Source organism: Ornithodoros turicata, unplaced genomic scaffold, assembly GCF_037126465.1.
Source record: "Ornithodoros turicata isolate Travis unplaced genomic scaffold, ASM3712646v1 Chromosome48, whole genome shotgun sequence".
NCBI classification, from domain to species: Eukaryota; Metazoa; Arthropoda; class Arachnida; order Ixodida; family Argasidae; genus Ornithodoros; species Ornithodoros turicata.
In genome coordinates, this window is record NW_026999378.1 from 1,013,322 (window position 1) to 1,031,923 (window position 18,602).

At 46.7% G+C, this 18,602-nt stretch overlaps 1 protein-coding gene across 1 annotated transcript in view; it reads right to left on the minus strand.

The window, feature by feature from the left end:
- The window catches only part of LOC135374227 (ATP-binding cassette sub-family A member 7-like), a 184,035-nt gene that overhangs the window by 159,114 nt on the left and 6,319 nt on the right, over window positions 1-18,602 (minus strand). The window contains exon 4 of the mRNA XM_064607232.1: window positions 143-258. Coding sequence (XP_064463302.1) covers window positions 143-258 — 116 coding nt within the window. The remainder of the gene's footprint in view (window positions 1-142; window positions 259-18,602) is intronic.

The following is an 18,602-nucleotide window of genomic DNA, read 5'->3' on the forward strand; positions in this document are numbered from 1 at the left end:
AAGCGCCGTTCGCAATGCTATCATTGCGCGTTCACATTACCGGGCCCACGTGCCTTAGTGTATACAGGTCAGCTGGGTTCACTTTATGCGTGAAGACTGAAGCCGCATTAGAACCTGACCAGTTTCTATGAGAAAGTTTTACCTTCCGAGAGATCTCATCTGATGGTGTCGGAGGCTGCTGTCCTATTTTCTGGATGGCCCAAGCTAGATGAGCGGCGTCAACGCGAGCCCGCACACCTATTGTACTCGTATTGGGACCTGCAAGGAGTAGACATACCCAGTCATACAAGGTGCTAAGTGTAGCAGGGCATTAATTCCTTTGCCTTGTATAGTTTACGCCATGCAAAAGTTTTTTTTTTTTGGGGGGGGATGTAGAAAATGTGACCACCCGTGCCGTTGGATCGCGAGTGGACTCTGACAATGAGTGACAGTACAGTGGAACAGTGCAGGATTATTTAACGTCGACTGAAATAGCATACCCTGAAAAGCATACCCTATGTACACTCTGAGAAAAAAAGGAGTAAAACGGGGAGTAATCGCAGCTTCTACTCTTCTAGTCTGCAATTACTCCCCGTTTTAGTCCCCTAACCCGACATTTAGTCCTGACATTTTACTCCCGAGGTCTGCAAATTGTCATTGAACTTCGCGAATGGTCTCCTGAATGCAACAGTCTACGCAAATGTGTGCCCTTGGTCAATTTGAACGGCATAAGGCTGTATAACACAGCCAACGTAGCAATTTTCCAGCCACACACAGTAAGAAACAGTTAGCGCATCTTTCTTCACAAATTGTGTACTATGTATGGCGAAAGATTTTATATCACTCGATATATCACGGTTGACGGTTTGCTTCAAAGTATTTTCATGCATGCACACGAATTATGTACTTGGGACTGTTACAACAGGGCGTGAAATGCAGTCTCCACTCTGTAACATTCATTTACTCCCGAAAGGGTCTTTTTTTTGTGGCAATGCATTTAGTCCCCAAAAGGAGTAAAAGTAATCCTTTATTTTCTTAAAGTGTAAGGCGCTTCGCGGAAGACGAGTCTACCGTGTATTTTCACATGATCGAGCGACATTCCTACAGAATATTGTAGCAACAGAAAAAGCGAAAAAGAAAACCGCTCATGAGACATGCCACGCATGTTATACGGTGATTATTCGCTAGGTGCTGAAATATCAAGCAACAACAACAACTTTACTTGAACGATGATGAACGGCCTTTCATCGCCGGGGTGATACTCTATACCCATTGCTAGCGGCATAGTGAGATGGATACTATCAGAATGGCGCACACTTGCAGCATTTGTGGAAATTTTGATGGGCTGAAGGGCAGTTCATACTTTCTAGAGGGGAGATTGAATCGGAGTTTTCACTCCTGTACGACTGAGTTGTGTTAGCCAACATTGTTTTTTTTTTAACTACGGCTATGCACGGCGTACTGCATGACGAGGACAGATGGAGAGAGGAGAGCAAGAAGGGGCTGGGGACCAGGGTTGCCGCAATGCGTCCTCGACCGACACTTGTGAACACTGAATGACAAGTCATAGTAAAATTTAAAAAATACAAAATGCAATCATAAATATATAGGAAGGGAGTCGCCTCAGGACAGAAGCCGCCGATATTTCGAACAGAGACTGTTCTTCTGGGCACCGTCCTCATCATTGGCGTGGTATTTAAAGAGTTAGGTGTGACGTGTATAAAGGTTCATGCGAATTGTGGGTCAACAGCTCGGAGGGAAGAAAGATTCCGTACGGGCTTCTACGGCCGGAGTGAATGGCTGCTTGGTTAGAGTGTGGAGGGGATTATGTCAACGTAGTGATCTAGGCTACAGACCCGTTACAGAAAAATGGAGCGTTCACGAACACGTGGACGAAACGGGACAACAGGCAAGCATAGCGAAAGATAAGGAGGTTAGTGGTTACGTGGGGAAAATTCCAGAACGAGCAAACGTTCTTTTTTTTCTTTTTTTCTTCTTTTTTTTAAATTTGTAATACAAAGTTGTGGCATGCAATAAAGAAAGTAGAAAGCAGTGGCCATGCAGAACATAACAGATGATAATGGAGGTAGAAGGGAAAAGCATATTTTATTTGTGAAGTGTTTCTAGGGTGCCTTGTGATTTGTTGATACCGGACGGGTGAAGAGCGTTGAACTTGTATATGAGATAAGACTCCCTATCACGTCTGTCACGTGTGGATCTAAACCCGGTTTCTAGACTATATAGTTCAATGTTGTCAAAATTGTGACCAGGAACGTTAAAGTGTTCGGCGACTGCTTTGGGGAGTTTGTTGCACGTGTCGGTTCTGTGTCCGGTAAGGCGGTTGTTCATTTGTTGGCCGGTTTCACCAATGTACTGCATAGAGCAGTCGCCGCACTCAATGCAGTATATGACATTGGAGCTTGTGCATGTGAATGCGCGGTTAACGGGGTGGCTGTAATTGCTCGCAGTGATTTGATGGAGTTAGTGTGTTGAACGTGATTGCATGTTTTGCAGCGCGGGAGGTTGCAGGGTCGTGTTCCCGTGTACGGGGTGCTCGTTTTGCTGATTTTGGCATTGACCAACGAGACTGCCAGGTTTTTCGCGCGTCGGTATGTCACCTGTATGGGATTTGTGAATATATTGCTAAGTCGGTCACTGGTTTGGAGGAGGGGCTCGTGCTTCTGTAGAATGGCTTTGATGTTTGGAAGCGCGTTGGAATATCTTGTGATGAAGCTTATTTGGCACGCGTCAGGATTTTTTCGGTTTTCCAGAACCTCGTCTCGATCGAGTGTGAGTGCCTTGCGCCGGAATTCGGTTAGGAGGGTGTCGCGGAATCGGGCAATTTTGTCCTTTTTCGGCGGCATTTCTGTGGCCTACACATGGGTCCGTTTGCTCGGAGAAGGGTTGTGTACAATAGAAGTATTATTCTCAGTCTTGACGGGGCAAGCACTTAGGCAGGCACGTAGACGGTGTAAATTGGTACCAGCCGTTACTGACGGCTTATGTCGTCGCCACCTATTACAGAGTTTTGATGGGCTTCTATCTGTGTGACAAGAGATTGCGGAAGTCTCATAGCTGTATGAAAAACACATGTAGCGGCGTCCCTTTGGACACCCGCGACTAGTTAAGAGCCAATATCTGCGGTGGACCTTAGGGGTTTCCTCCTCCTCCGTTGTTTACCAGTTGTGTCCCTCCGCTTCTGTGATCAATTAAAGTGCATTGTAGCAAGTGTGTGTTAGGCGCCAGAGGTATGCGACGTCGGCGACTGACAAAGACGTCAAAGCCATGCGACACCGAATAAAACTCTTCAGGACCCCTGTTTCGGGGCAGTCGGTAAACATGTGACCAGAAGTCGGACGTCTCAGCACCAGCTCTCCAAAATTCAATTTTAAAACAGTTATTCCCTCTGCGATGGTTTGTCAATATGGTTTAGTGAAGTGAAGTGTGTGCAGTGATCATCGATTTGGACTTTGTCTACCAGCCACACCAAGAGGACCATCTGAAGACTGCCATCATCAATCATCAATCAGCTAAGACTTTGATTCCATTTCCTTCCTCATACGTATCAGGACTCTAACCGACCTGTGATTTCGATGTTACCGTGTATTCACACGAGCGTGTTTTCTGACGGCGCAGCGACTGAAGGAGCGAGAGGGGTAAATGATAAGGCGCTGAGGCTACGCCCTTTTGGAACGCCTACACAGATAGTGTTCCAATGTGATGTCGGCTCAGATGCTGGGGAAGCCGGGGATTACGTTCGCGCTGCGGTTGAACGTTGCAGCATCAATTTTATGTGCACGGCGCTTGGTACACAATGGACGAAAGAAAGCGAAAATTTGTGGCTCTTACTTTTCTCATTGACGAGAGTGAATGCTGACACGAAAAGAAGCGGTTAAAGAAGCTATGGACGAATGAATGGTTGCTGAGGAAAGAGTACGGTCTGCAAAATAGCCTTCTACGGGAGCTACGACGCGAGGACCCATTTGTCTACCGCAAGGTTTTGAGCATCGATGCGGCCACTTTTAAATACATTCTGCTCCGCATAGCAAAGCGCTAAAGGAGAGTATAGAGGCCAATATGCGGGACAGTATACTAGCCAGTGATCGTCTTTCCGTAACCCGTCTGCAACAGGTTCGTTCGAATTATGTGCGCTTAAACATGCCTCTAAATGCATAACACCTTCGTATATAAGAGCCGACCTGTGATTTCGATGTTACCGTTGTCTGTTCTCCCTTTGAACAAATGTTAACCATGCTGTTGATAGTGTTCTCGTAATTCTATATATAAATTGTTGCGTTAATTAAATTAGTTGCTGTTAACGTTACTAGCATCTCTCCTTTGTCTCATTATGTGGCGTATGGGGACGTGTGTCGATTGACATAGGGCAGCCCGACCACTCTTCTTCATTTATTTGTCCGGAACGGTGTTGCTAAGTGTCCGCTGTGCGGCCGGAAAACTTTCGCCGGTGAATTCGTCTCACCTTTATCCAGAGGTTAAGAACGGAGGATATTTCACCTGGTGCGATCGCGAGTAGGTCCCAGTGGTATAGCATCCCGGGAACGCACCAGGTTTCCGTGACATATAAAAATTTCTGGCGTCCGCGACAGGACGGGCTGTCCACTCACACTGAGACGGAGAGGAAAGGTGCTTAGTATACTTGTTGGTGCTGACGTCCGAGACGAATAAGGTTTCAGAATGGAAACGGAACAGAAAAGTTAATTGCTATGGGCAAAAACCTAGGCTTTGAGGGAAAGGAGCTTCAGGAATGGGTCAAAGTAGAACGCGACAGAGCGCGTGAGGACCGAGCTGCCGAGCGCGAAAGACGAAAGGAGGAAGCCGAAGCCACAGAGAGGTTGAGACGATTAGAGCTCGAAGCCGCGAAGGAAGATTTCGAGAGGAAAATGATGCAGCTTGAGAAGGAAAAGGAGCTACTCCTACTAAAGGCAGAAAATGGTAATCGAACGGAAAACGGAAAATCGGAACGGAAAACCCCCACATGGATTCCATAAAGTTTCATGGGCTGAGTCCCCATAAGTTGTTGCCACCCTTCGATGATCGTAAAGACGATTTAGACGCTTACCTTGTTAGGTTTGAAAAGGTAGCCGAGGGTCAAAAATGGGCCAGAGACCAGTGGGCAAGTGCCCTTAGTATCTGTTTGACAGGCGAGGCATTGGCGGTCTACGGTAGGATGTCTCCGGCAGACTGCATTGACTACGACAAAATAAAACAGGCCCTGCTGCACCGGTTTAGATTAACCGAAGACGGATTCCGCGAGAAATTCCGTGACGCTACGCCGAAAGATGGCGAGACAGTATCCCAATATATCGCCCGCCTAGAAAATTATTGGGAGAGATGGATGGAACTCTCCGGCACTAAAAAGGACTGCAACGAAGTGAAGCGATTACTTCTAAAGGAGCAGTTGCTCGCCCACAGCGAAGAGAAGTTAACCCTCTATATACGCGAGCGAAAGGGAGAAGATTTGAAGGAACTCGTAACGCGAGCAGAGCAGTACGTAGAAGCTCACAACCTAAGGAATTTTGGAAAGAAATCAAGAGGAGGAAAAGAGGAAGGCAGGAACAATGTCGAGAGAAGGAATGAGCCCAGTCATAAACGAGGCGACCTCAGTGAAAGGGACCGACCGCGATGCTACATTTGTAACAGGATCGGACACCGACCACAAGATTGCAGAAGCGCCGCGGCGAGACCACCACCACCACCGAAGTGCAAACGATGCGGTAGGATGGGACACAGCGCCTGGAACTGCAGAGCTCGGGCCGATGAAGAGGCGAAATCAGCCGATAAGGGGTTGTCTCAGGAGTCAGTATCCTTGTGCATACAAAAAGGTTTTGTAGAATTAAAAGGCGGCACGAAGATTCCCGTGGTACAGACGGCCGTGTCAGGAAGTAAGGGCCCATACTGGGTAAACAAGTTGCCAGTCTCGGAAGGCAAAATCGGCGAAAGAACTATCCAAGTTCTCAGAGACACTGGCTGCAACACGGTGATCGTAAGAAAAGATTTGGTGAGCAGCGAAGAGCTAACAGGAGCCGTACACCCGGTATTCCTCATTGACCAAACCGTGAAAATTCTCCCCGAAGCGGACATTTTCGTGCGAACTCCCTACTTCACGGGTCGAATTAGAGCCCGGTGCATGGATAACCCCATGTACGACCTGGTCCCAGGCAACGTTGAAGGGGTACGGAGCGCCGAAAATCCAGATCCCGATTGGGACACAGTTGTGACGAAGCCGGTCGCGAAAATCGAAACCATTCCCAGAGCTGCACCCATTTCCGCCGAACTTGGCCATACCAGTGACGACGAGCGCACCGATATAAAAGCCGACGCAAATGACTCGCCATGCTCGATCGAAGAAAATGGTAGTTTTGAAACTCATGCTGTCGTCACGAGACAACAAGCGAGGGAAAGGGACACGGTTTTCCGCAGACTGAAGGTCCCCGAATTAGCAGAGGGATTCAATGCGGAAGATTTTGTCCGGGATCAAAAAGAGGACGCAACCCTGCAAAAATGTTTCGCGGAAGTTGGCGTAACGAAGAAAGGAAGAAAGAAGGGGAGCGGAAGCGCGTGCTACGAGCTGGTTGACGACAAACTCTACCGAAAATGTACGAGTAATGAAGGCGGAGAAGAAATCCTGCAGCTCGTGGTACCCAAAAAGCACCGACATGTAGTGCTCGAACTGGCTCATAGCGGAATGATGGCCGGACACCTCGGAAGCGGAAAGACGGCGGACCGAATTCTCAGCGAATTCTACTGGCCAGGACTTCAAGCCGACACCAGGCGTTTCGTAGCCAGCTGTGATATTTGTCAGCGCACTACTCCAAGGGGTAAGACAGCTAGGGCCCCACTGCAGAAGATGCCGTGATAGACACGCCATTCAAACGGGTAGCCATCGATATAATCGGTCCATTGCAACCACCGTCGTCACGTGGGAATAAAATCATCCTAACCCTCATGGATTACGCAACGCGATTCCCTGAGGCGGTAGCATTGCCGAGTACTGAAACAGAACGGGTCGCCGAAGCGCTGGTGAACATCTTCAGTCGAGTAGGGATTCCCGAAGAAGTCCTCGGCGACCGCGGAACTAATTTCACCTCCGGCTTGATGAAAGAAGTAGCCAGGCTATTGTCAATACGGCAGCTAACGACGACACCGTACCATCCGATAACAAACGGATTAGTGGAAAAATTCAACGGGACACTAAAAACGATGCTGAAAAGAATGTGTGCCGAAAGACCCCGTGATTGGGATCGGTATCTTTCCCCTTTACTTTTTGCATACAGGGAGGTTCCACAGGAAAGCTTAGGCTTCTCCCCTTTTGAGCTTCTCTATGGACGCAACGTCAGAGGACCCCTAGCTATCCTGCGAGAATTATGGGTCGAAAAAGAAATTGAGCCTGAACTAAAGAGTACATATCAGTACGTTTTCGATCTGCGAAACCGCCTAGAAGACACGTGCACGATTGCGCACGAAGAACTCGAGCGAGCCTCCGAGCGATACTCTCGATACTTCAATGCACGGTCGCAGCATCGACAGCTTAAACAGGGAGATAAGGTACTCCTCTTACTACCGACAGAGGCAAACAAGCTCACGATGCAATGGAAAGGGCCTTTTCCCATCGCTGAAAAGCGAGGAGCGGTTGACTACCTCGTCGATTTGGGCCACAGGAAGAAACTTTTCCACATAAACCTGCTCAAGAAGTACGAAGAGAGAAGGACGGCTCCCGAATCGACATCAACGCCGGTAGCCATGACTGTACGGGAACTCGACGAATCCAGCGGCGACGTCGACATTCCGGAGTTCAACTGCAAGCCCAAGGAAACCCACCAGGATATTCAAGTTGCACAGACCCTAAGTGAGGAACAGAAAAAGTCGTTGCATAACGTGATACATAGGTATGAAAAGGTGTTTTCTGATGTTCCGGGGAAAACGACGGAAATCGAATGTCATCTCCAATTGAACACGAACCGGCCTATTAACGTAAAACAATACCCCCTGCCATTCGCGGTGCGTCAGACCATTGAAGACGAAGTAAAGGAGATGCTACGACTTGGTATCATCGAAAAATCGAAGTCTCCATACAACTCCCCTACCATCATAGTCAAGAAACCGGATGGATCCAACAGACTCTGCATCGACTTCAGACAACTTAATAGACATTTAGTAGCCGATGCTGAACCCATCCCAAGAGCCGACTCCTTGCTGTCGGAAGTAGCAAGACAAACGTACTTCTCCAAAATGGACATGACCAAAGGCTATTGGCAGGTGCCTCTGAGTGAGGAATCGAAGGAATTCACCGCATTCTCGACTGCAAATGGCCACTATCATTTCAAGAACATGCCGTTCGGGATAAAGACTGCTCCCGCAGTATTTGCGAAGCTGACGCGCCACATCCTGCAAGACATCCCGAATGTGTACCATTACTATGACGATTTGCTCATAGCTACGACGACGTGGGAAGAACACGTTGCCATCTTGCAGACGGTACTGCATCGAATCGAGAAAGCAGGTCTGACAATAAGACCCACAAAATGCGAGATTGGATTTCGCCAGCTTCCTTTCCTGGGTCACAACATAGGAATAGGAATACTGACGCCACAACACTCCATCCTACAGAGGATTCAGGACGCGCCGAGACCAAAAATTAAAAGGCAGGTGCGCTCCTTTTTGGGTCTCGCAGGTTACTACCGTGACTTCATGGCGAATTACGCAGCGGTCGCCGCACCATTGACCGACCTTACCAAGAAGAGAGCAGCTAATGTAGTCGTGTGGACGGAGACTCATCAAACGGCCTTCGACGCTCTTAAGCGCGCATTGTCCGAACCCCCCATCCTGAGGGCTCCCGACTTCTCTAAGCCCTTCGTACTTAGAACAGATGCCTCTGATGTTGGACTAGGTGCTGTGCTTTTGCAAGAAGGGGAAACTGGACTGCACCCCATTGAGTACGCCAGCCGAAAATTATGCCCACGAGAACAAGCATATTCCGCTATCGAAAAGGAATGCCTTGCAATTGTGTGGGCAATAAAAAGATTTCATGTGTTCCTATACGGTACTCACTTTGTACTCCAAACGGACCATCAACCTCTGAGATACCTAAATGAGGCAAAGTTCATCAACATGAGAGTTCTTCGTTGGGCCCTGACCCTTCAGGAGTATGACTTCCGGGTCGAGCATATCAGGGGCCAGGAAAATGTAGGAGCGGACTACATGAGCCGACTCGACTAAATGGTCAAAGAAAAGAGAAAAAAAAATGTATTCCTGTTAGGTGGTTGTGTTATGTTACTGTTATATGTACTGTTATAACCCATGTAACGATGATGTGTAAATGCATCACAGTGTAGATACGATATGTTGTAACCTACGTCATTGGTGTTATCTGTGTGGAGTGCTGCGCACCTTTCGATATTCCTGTATATTAACCACATGTGTATCACTTTGTTTCTGCATATTGTAGTGTGCTGTAGTTGAGTCATCAGAGTTAAATGTATCTCGTAGGCCAGACAAAACATGCCATTCTTCCTATGTTCTTGAATATTGGAGATTACCAATATTCTTAAAGAGGGGGTGGTGTCGCGGAATCGGGCAATTTTGTCCTTTTTCGGCGGCATTTCTGTCATGTTCTAACGACGCCCGGGGAGCCGGACCCGCGTGGCCAGAGCCAAAGTGGCTAAAATTGTCGCCTACACATGGGTCCGTTTGCTCGGAGAAGGGTTGTGTACAATAGAAGTATTATTCTCAGTCTTGACGGGGCAAGCACTTAGGCAGGCACGTAGACGGTGTAAATTGGTACCAGCCGTTACTGACGGCTTATGTCGTCGCCACCTATTACAGAGTTTTGATGGGCTTCTATCTGTGTGACAAGAGATTGCGGAAGTCTCATAGCTGTATGAAAAACACATGTAGCGGCGTCCCTTTGGACACCCGCGACTAGTTAAGAGCCAATATCTGCGGTGGACCTTAGGGGTATCCTCCTCCTCCGTTGTTTACCAGTTGTGTCCCTCCGCTTCTGTGACCAATTAAAGTGCATTGTAGCAAGTGTGTGTTAGGCGCCAGAGGTATGCGACGTCGGCGACTGACAAAGACGTCAAAGCCATGCGACACCGAATAAAACTCTTCAGGACCCCTGTTTCGGGGCAGTCGGTAAACATGTGACCAGAAGTCGGACGTCTCAGCACCAGCTCTCCAAAATTCAATTTTAAAACAGTTATTCCCTCTGCGATGGTTTGTCAATGTGGTTTAGTGAAGTGAAGTGTGTGCAGTGATCATCGATTTGGACTTTGTCTACCAGCCACACCAAGAGGACCATCTGAAGACTGCCATCATCAATCATCAATCAGCTAAGACTTTGATTCCATTTCCTTCCTCATACGTATCAGGACTCTAACCGACCTGTGATTTCGATGTTACCGTGTATTCACACGAGCGTGTTTTCTGACGGCGCAGCGACTGAAGGAGCGAGAGGGGTAAATGATAAGGCGCTGAGGCTACGCCCTTTTGGAACGCCTACACAGATAGTGTTCCAATGTGATGTCGGCTCAGATGCTGGGGAAGCCGGGGATTACGTTCGCGCTGCGGTTGAACGTTGCAGCATCAATTTTATGTGCACGGCGCTTGGTACACAATGGACGAAAGAAAGCGAAAATTTGTGGCTCTTACTTTTCTCATTGACGAGAGTGAATGCTGACACGAAAAGAAGCGGTTAAAGAAGCTATGGACGAATGAATGGTTGCTGAGGAAAGAGTACGGTCTGCAAAATAGCCTTCTACGGGAGCTACGACGCGAGGACCCATTTGTCTACCGCAAGGTTTTGAGCATCGATGCGGCCACTTTTAAATACATTCTGCTCCGCATAGCAAAGCGCTAAAGGAGAGTATAGAGGCCAATATGCGGGACAGTATACTAGCCAGTGATCGTCTTTCCGTAACCCGTCTGCAACAGGTTCGTTCGAATTATGTGCGCTTAAACATGCCTCTAAATGCATAACACCTTCGTATATAAGAGTGAGCGGGAAAGAGTGTAGGAGAGAGTACTGTGAAAGCTGTGCGTCGTCGTTTTTTACCGTGACTACCGTGACTCCGCAGCAGTCTGACGGTGTTGAGTGTGGTGTAAAGCAGAGACGGCTGTGGCGTAAAGGTCGCACCTTTCGAACACAGTAAAAACAGCTTCATCGCATAGCAGGTTCTGCGCCAATCATTGCCGTGAATGATAGGGCTCTCACTTCTGATTGGAGGACAGAGTGGAGCGTACACCTTTTTGTGTCAATTGTGTGTGTGTCTCTGGTGGTCCCTCTGCTGTACGTTCCGCTAAAGCAAGAAACCTTGTCCTCTTTCTGCAGAAGGGAGGCCTTGCTCAACGGCCCATCTAATACTTTGCTCTCCCCGACGAACTCATGCACCCTCAACGCATCTCCACCCTTCATCCTCTATCCTCCATCCGTCTTGCTTTTTTTTTTCGGCTAGCTTTGGTAGCTTCCAATTCCTGCGTTTCATTGGCCCCATTGCTTTAGACGTTGGACAGGCCATGTTTTTGTGTCTACTACTCATTCCGGTGGCATAGCGAGGCAGAGTTCACACCCACTCAAACAACCCTTATGATCTGTTTCTTTTCTTTTTCTCTTTTTTTGGTGGAGGTACGTTACCGTCCCATACATACATATAAAATTATGGAACAAAACAAAATTCACGAATTGGCACTTTTTGCATATCGCGTTATATAGGAAGCTCTCCTAGTGGCTAATTATGAAATAATGTCATGACAAAGCGAGACGCCATCACGTAAGTGTTGCATCTTCAGCACTATAGCTTTGTCCAGGGGTTACTCTAAAGCGCTGTGGCAGTTCTCAAACTGTGTGGCCGCGATGAATGGGAAACACGTAAGAATAGTGAAACCGCGGAAAACTGACTCCCTTTATTACAACTGATCGTTTTCGTTGGTCCTTGTCAGAACACGATGTATGCACACAGTGGCCTCCCGTGAATGCGCCGCTTGACGTGATGATGACCCCGGGGAGCTGTCATGTAGGCTTGTGTAATGACAGCCCTAAAATATTATACCATTACATGGTTAATTTATGATGCCAGACAACTATGAATATGCGTGACCCCACAGTGGCCGGCTTGGGGATAAAATTTTGCACCCCTTTGTCTTACACGGCGTGCGATACTGCTCACACATTTCTCGTTTTTAAACCAAACTGCTAGCGTCCTGAGCCGATACCTTTTGGTTTGGAACGCGAATGCTGCCAACTCGTTATTATTAATTAACAGCAACTGATACAACGACTGCGCCGTGAATATGGGGACCCAAAAAGTGTTTTGATGTACACATCTACCGTTGCTTCGACATCCGGGTGTCTCTTTTCCATTTCAAGAGCGACCTTTTCCCACATGGCATGTTTCCTCGGTACATTTCGGTTTTGCTCATCGGCGAGCTTCCACAAGATCGGATGTTGCTCTACCTGGTGTAATAGATAAAAAATAATAGAGCTTGTAACATTGGCAACAGAGGGTGGCTTTCTTTTTCGCTCCGTCCTCCTTCTGCGCGTCAGTCGTCAGATTCTGTGCCCCGCGAACAAACTATCCGTGTGCTTCTTTCTGACGGACGGAGCTGCTGCGCGCAGTGATGTTGCACAAGGCTCTTTGATATCTCGCCAAAAATACAATAAAAACGTGTGCGCTTCATAGATTCTGCTGTGCGATAAGCTCCGCCCGCGACCGAATGGTTGGATGATTGCGTGATAATGCTGCTACCTCCTTCTCCTCCTTCAGTCGCTGCGCAGTCAGAAAAGGCGCTCGTGTAAATACACGGTTACCGTTGTCTGTTCTCCCTTTGAACAAATGTTAACCATGCTGTTGATAGTGTTCTAGTAATTCTATATATAAATTGTTGCGTTAATTAAATTAGTTGCTGTTAACGTTACTAGCATCTCTCCTTTGTCTCATTATGTGGCGCATGGGGACGTGTGTCGATTGACATAGGGCAGCCCGACCACTCTTCTTCATTTATTTGTCCGGAACGGTGTTGCTAAGTGTCCGCTGTGCGGCCGGAAAACTTTCGCCGGTGAATTCGTCTCACCTTTATCCAGAGGTTAAGAACGGAGGATATTTCACCTGGTGCGATCGCGAGTAGGTCCCAGTGGTATAGCATCCCGGGAACGCACCAGGTTTCCGTGACAGAGGGAGTCTGGATAGTCCCTTTGGGCAAGTGTACTGCAGAGTTGGTCAAGCTTCTCTGCGTAATCTGTGTCGTTTGTAGAAATTCTGCGTAGTCTTACACTCTGCCCATTAGGAATTCCAACCTTACAGTGACGCGGGTGGTGACGCTTGAAGTGAAGGTATTGCTGTTTGTCAGTTGGCTTTTTGTACAGGATTGTGATGAGGTTGCTGTTGTCTAGTGATATTGTTGTGTCGAGGAAGTTAATTAAGTGAGTTGACTGTTGTGATGTGAACTTTATGTTGCTATGCGCGGTGTTCAGTAGATCTATGAACTTTTGAAATTCACGTTCCCCGTGTTCCCATATTATCAGTATATCATCGATGTATCGAAGGTACACCGTGGGTTTTAGTGAGAGGGCACTGATAACTTTGTTTTCTAAGAACCCCATGAAGATATTTGCGTATGTGGGTGCAACAGGTGTGCCCATACTTGTACCGTGTACTTGTAGGTAGTATTCGCCATTGAACTCGAAGTAGTTCAGTTTAAGGACCAAGTCCATTAGAGCGACTATGGTTTCCGTGTCTTTTCTGGTGTTTGTTGTAGAAAGGGTATTGCAGGGGGCTGTGATTCCGTCGTTGTGTGGGATGTTAGTATACAGTATATAACAGTAGTAATAACATATAGTATACAGTATGTAGTAAATATATATATCATTTGTGTAGTAGGTAAACATTAAGGCTTCGGTCCCAGTCTTCTCTTTCCTTTCGTACTTCTACATTTGGTTTACGGGGACGTCGCCGAGCGTGAGGAGCCCGTGACTGTTGATGCTCAAAGTCCTGTATGGAAATTGACTTCACGTAACAATATGAAGCTTATCTGTTGTATTCATTGTTTAAGTAAGCGACCGTGAATATCGAGCATTCGTAAGCAATTGCACTTTTCAGATACTTACCTCAGGTCTTCCAAGAAGTTAAAATAAATGCGTCTATGTGGAGGACACTCTCTCTCATAACATTTTGAAAGTCTGTACCTGTGTATTCTTGCGTTGTATTTTGCGGCGTTGGCAGTACAGTTTAACAGATCGGCAGCAATGGGGCTAGTCTGCAGCGCCTCTATTGAATGCAGATATTCTGACACCTGGGTGAAAAAGGCTTGAGGACGGGGCACGCGTAGTGACTCACAGCCGAGGACATACGGTTAGAGAAAAAATTTCTGCACGTGAAGCACAATGAGGCATGCTCCATCCAAGGCCCCACGAGGTACTCTTTATTTAAGGCGATATCTTTTGTTAAGGTATATGCACCAGAAACGTTTTCAGTGAAAGAGAGACAGTGCACGCACAGAGACATTCTTTTTTCTACTTTCTGTTTTGGGAGGAGTGCACGCGAGACCATAACAAATGGTTTCCAAGGACGGTTAGAGTGTTCTGGCGTGCTCTAAGGCAAAATATGTGGGCAGCTGGCGCAGTAAGTGACGATAATGTTACCTCAGAGAGCGGATAGAACTGCACAGACGAAAGTTTCCGCATTAACAATAAATACGCCAGCAGAACTGGTTTGATTTTTTTTTCCATTTCCGAGGCGACTTCAGGTATGTGAAAACGATCATAAATGACGATGAATCTGTTCCGAAGCAGCAACCTGAGTACAGATTAGTAGAACATGGCAAAACAGCAGAAGACGCAATTCGTGCAGAGGATGAGAATGGTACCCTACAGACGGTATGCAAGTGCGCTGAAGAATCTTCTTTTTTCTCGCGTAGAGAACAAACACATCTGTAGATTTTCGAAATGGTAAAGGAGAGGGTCTCTATTCACTGGAGAGGGTCACAAAGGCATCGCTGTTCACTTTCTATAGGAGACGGTAACTAACGAATGATTAACAGTAGAGTATGGTGATAAAAAAAAAAATCACGTTCAAGGAAAATAACACCTGTAGATTTTCAATATGTTACAGGAGAGGAGTACAAATGGCACGACTTGTTTCACTTCCTAGACTACCTCAGGTACGTGAAAATACTACCTCAAAAGGCACTTTTTATGAATGGTCGATATTCTCGGTCGCTTACTTAAACAGCCTACCTAAACAGAATATAGATCAGCCTGATGTTTTTACGTGAAGGGAATCTTGATACGATAGTTTATGGGCATAAATAATCGCGGGCTCCTGAGAGAATGCCAATTTACCAAAGTTCTGTCGTAAACCTGGTCCAAAACGCGCTCCGTACACGAGCTCATACGGTGTCAACGGATTTGTTTTCGTTCCATGCGCTCTTCGGCGTATGTCTGACAAGGACGCGAGGAACGGACAACACTTTTTCATGCTTGGGCCAAGTTTGAGGCGCCCCGATGCTAAAGAAAACAAGATGTTGAAACAAAAAAAGTTTATATCCTGTATACACTCCCATATGGGAGTGCATACAATCGTTTTTCAGCGAAACCTAAAAGGGTCGACCTGCACCTTCGGCTGGGATGGCCCAGCTGTGTTTCCGTATCTGAGCAGCGCGCTGCAAATCCTACTATTTTTAAATGTGATGTTCGGTTCATATGTCTTACATTTTAAGCCCTCAACGTTGTGAAAGACAACTTTTCTCTTGCAGACCTGACTTACAGGTCATGGCGAACAAGTGCCTTCATGTAAGTTTGTGATCACTGTCAGAGTATAGGGCCTGATGCTTCTTCCGAAATATGGGTCCTCAGTGACGACGACATTTTTAGTGGAAAGAGCTAGAGTAAGTGTCACATTAAACTTGCGTCGAATAGCTTTTTTGACACGCTACTTTCCGAGATTTGGATGAGTGCTTTCTTAGGACTCCGTCTTGACATAAAAAATTCAATGAAAGTTCTTGCAAAGCTTGTATAATCACGAACTAAATGACACAAGAGAATGATGTCAGGCTCAGAACCCCTCCAAAGTTTTCCCTGAACTTGGGCAGTGGGCCAGCTTGGTAAACAGTGAACTAAGACACAATCGGGTTAGGGTGCACGTTTCTGAAAGTGTGCTTTCTGCAGCACGTGGTCGTGGATGTTATTTGCATCAAAATGATCTGGATTCGAATGGCAACATATAGAAGGAGGTTCTTACAGCTGGCTGTTTGTGTGCGTTATAGTTGTATTTCTTAAACATAATTTTAAGTCATCGGTGTGATAGTATATTGCTCCATGAACTTACAGTACTTGTTGGACAGTCACCTCTATTATTGCGATAACATTGCTCTTTAGGCTTCCTGCCCTTCCCCTTCTTCTGATTGTAAACATCTTGAATCTCTATTGTGCACTTGTGATATCCTTCAAAAAGGTGTGTTTTTGTAATATACATATATATATACATGCATCATGCTCTAATAAAAGTATTCAGCCCCTTACCTTGTGCTTATCGTCCATCAAATTCTATAAATAAATGAAATGAAAAATGTCAGTCAACAGCGCAATGCGTGGAGGGCAGGGTAATGGACGTTATCGGGAAAGAGACGGCAGCAGGTACCGGGAATCCTGATGGAACCTTTGTCTTCCCAGTGTTGCTAGTCGTACGTAGAACCGTCGTGGGCAATCCACGCGTGCCCGATTTATCTGGGTGTTCGCCCGTCATCGGTCAGCGCGACTGCCAACGGGCTGTGCTGCCTATGGGCGCGGCATAACTGACTGACTCCATTTTCGGTATAAACAATGGTGTAACGTGTGGAGCTTTGTTTCCATAGTGAGTGTACCATGCATATCATGCACATGGAAATATAGTGCATTGTGGACAAATATTATCCCAGTATGGCAATTCGGAACTGGGCCCTATTGGACCAATATACTCCATGATATACAGCTAAGGATACGCGCGCTTAAATTTAGTGATAAACTTGAAATATCACATAAATGGGACAACGAGTCGAAGAAACGATTGAACAAAGAGAACACAGAAACTGTATACATTGCTTGTGTTGCGAGATTACGAGGGGGAGGGTGTTGTAGGGGGAAGGTGCGGTAAGCCTGCCCTGAAGTGGCGGCACTCAAGGGATTGAAAAGAGGGAAGGGAGGGGAGAGATGACGGTGGCACGCGTGCTAACCTTCTTTGTCTGGGATTTGTCTAGTCCAAGAGGACTACCAACCACAGAAGACATGCAGACATCCATCCCTCACTAGTCTTCACTGGGATGCTCCCTGTACCACGATAAGCGCCAGGATAATTGGCGAAGCTATCCCAGGTGTCTTGTCTTGCGAGCGTCTGCAAATTCGATAGCCCTGCTCGCCTTCCAGTCAAAACCAAGAGCGAGGTGTTCGAGATGACTTTGATTATATACACAAAAGGCGCTCAAGTGAGGAATTGCTTGGAGTATCAACTCCCCATTAAGATAACGTCTGTGTTTCTCATTGGTTTCGCTATGAGGGAAAATAAAGACTCAGCGTAGACGGCATTCATATTCCAGGACATTGTTAAATATTCTCCTCAGTTACACCAGTAACCAATCATACCAGTAGCCACATATACACCATCAGAATGGGCCTCTGTAACTATTCCACCCATATAAACGCCCTCATACAAACTTTTTTGTCCAGAAGGGTGTAACTGGATGTGGAAAACGGTTTACACCGACATTACACCCCATCTGCAGCGTATGTTCAGAATTTAAGAGTGTGTATAAACGTAAAGATGCGAATTTTCCGGAAAATTTGCTGGAAAGGCATGTTTTCAAGGTGCTTTAGAAAAAAAATTGGGAAGAAATCGGAAGCGTGACATTAGTACGACTTGCCGTCCCCGGCGAGCGAACTACATATACACTCCACGGATGTAATAGCCTATACGGACTTAGGCCTTATTGTGCCTTGAATGGACGTAAAGCACGGCTAAACCCAAGGACTGAGTCAGTGTCATGAGTGACGCCAAGTGAGCAGGCTTGATTGCGGTTTATGATTGTCAGCATATTTATTTTGCTGTCCGGCAGCATCTTCTCTATTCCTTCCTTGGAGGCGCGATAAGTCAGGATATGGATAATGTGAAACCCCGGGACTAGTGAACACGAAAGGACAGACACAACACGAAGTCTCAACGTGCAACACGGCAACACGAATTGAGACTTCCTGTTGTCTATCCTTTCGTGTTCCCTAGTCTCGTGGTTTTACATTATGCATCAACTTCACCAGCTCGCTCGCTTCCTGGCCGGTTTTTAATGCCATTTCTTCAAACTCAGGATAATTTGTAAGCGCCTCTGTCCCACATTTTACCCCCAATATCTTCCTTGTTCATTTTCTCAAAAATGACAAACGTCTGGAAAGTCATTAAAATTACTTGAATTATTTGGTCGAGCGTTCCTGCGGCTAAATGTGCATGGTGTCCATCGGTGTTTGGGTAGGAAAATCCAGAAACCTCACATTACAACAATATGTCAGAGCGCAAGACACCCTCCTTGTTTTTGCCAATACCAGGTGTCTCCCAGAAATTCCCCGGCTGGATAATTCGTGAACAGGTGGC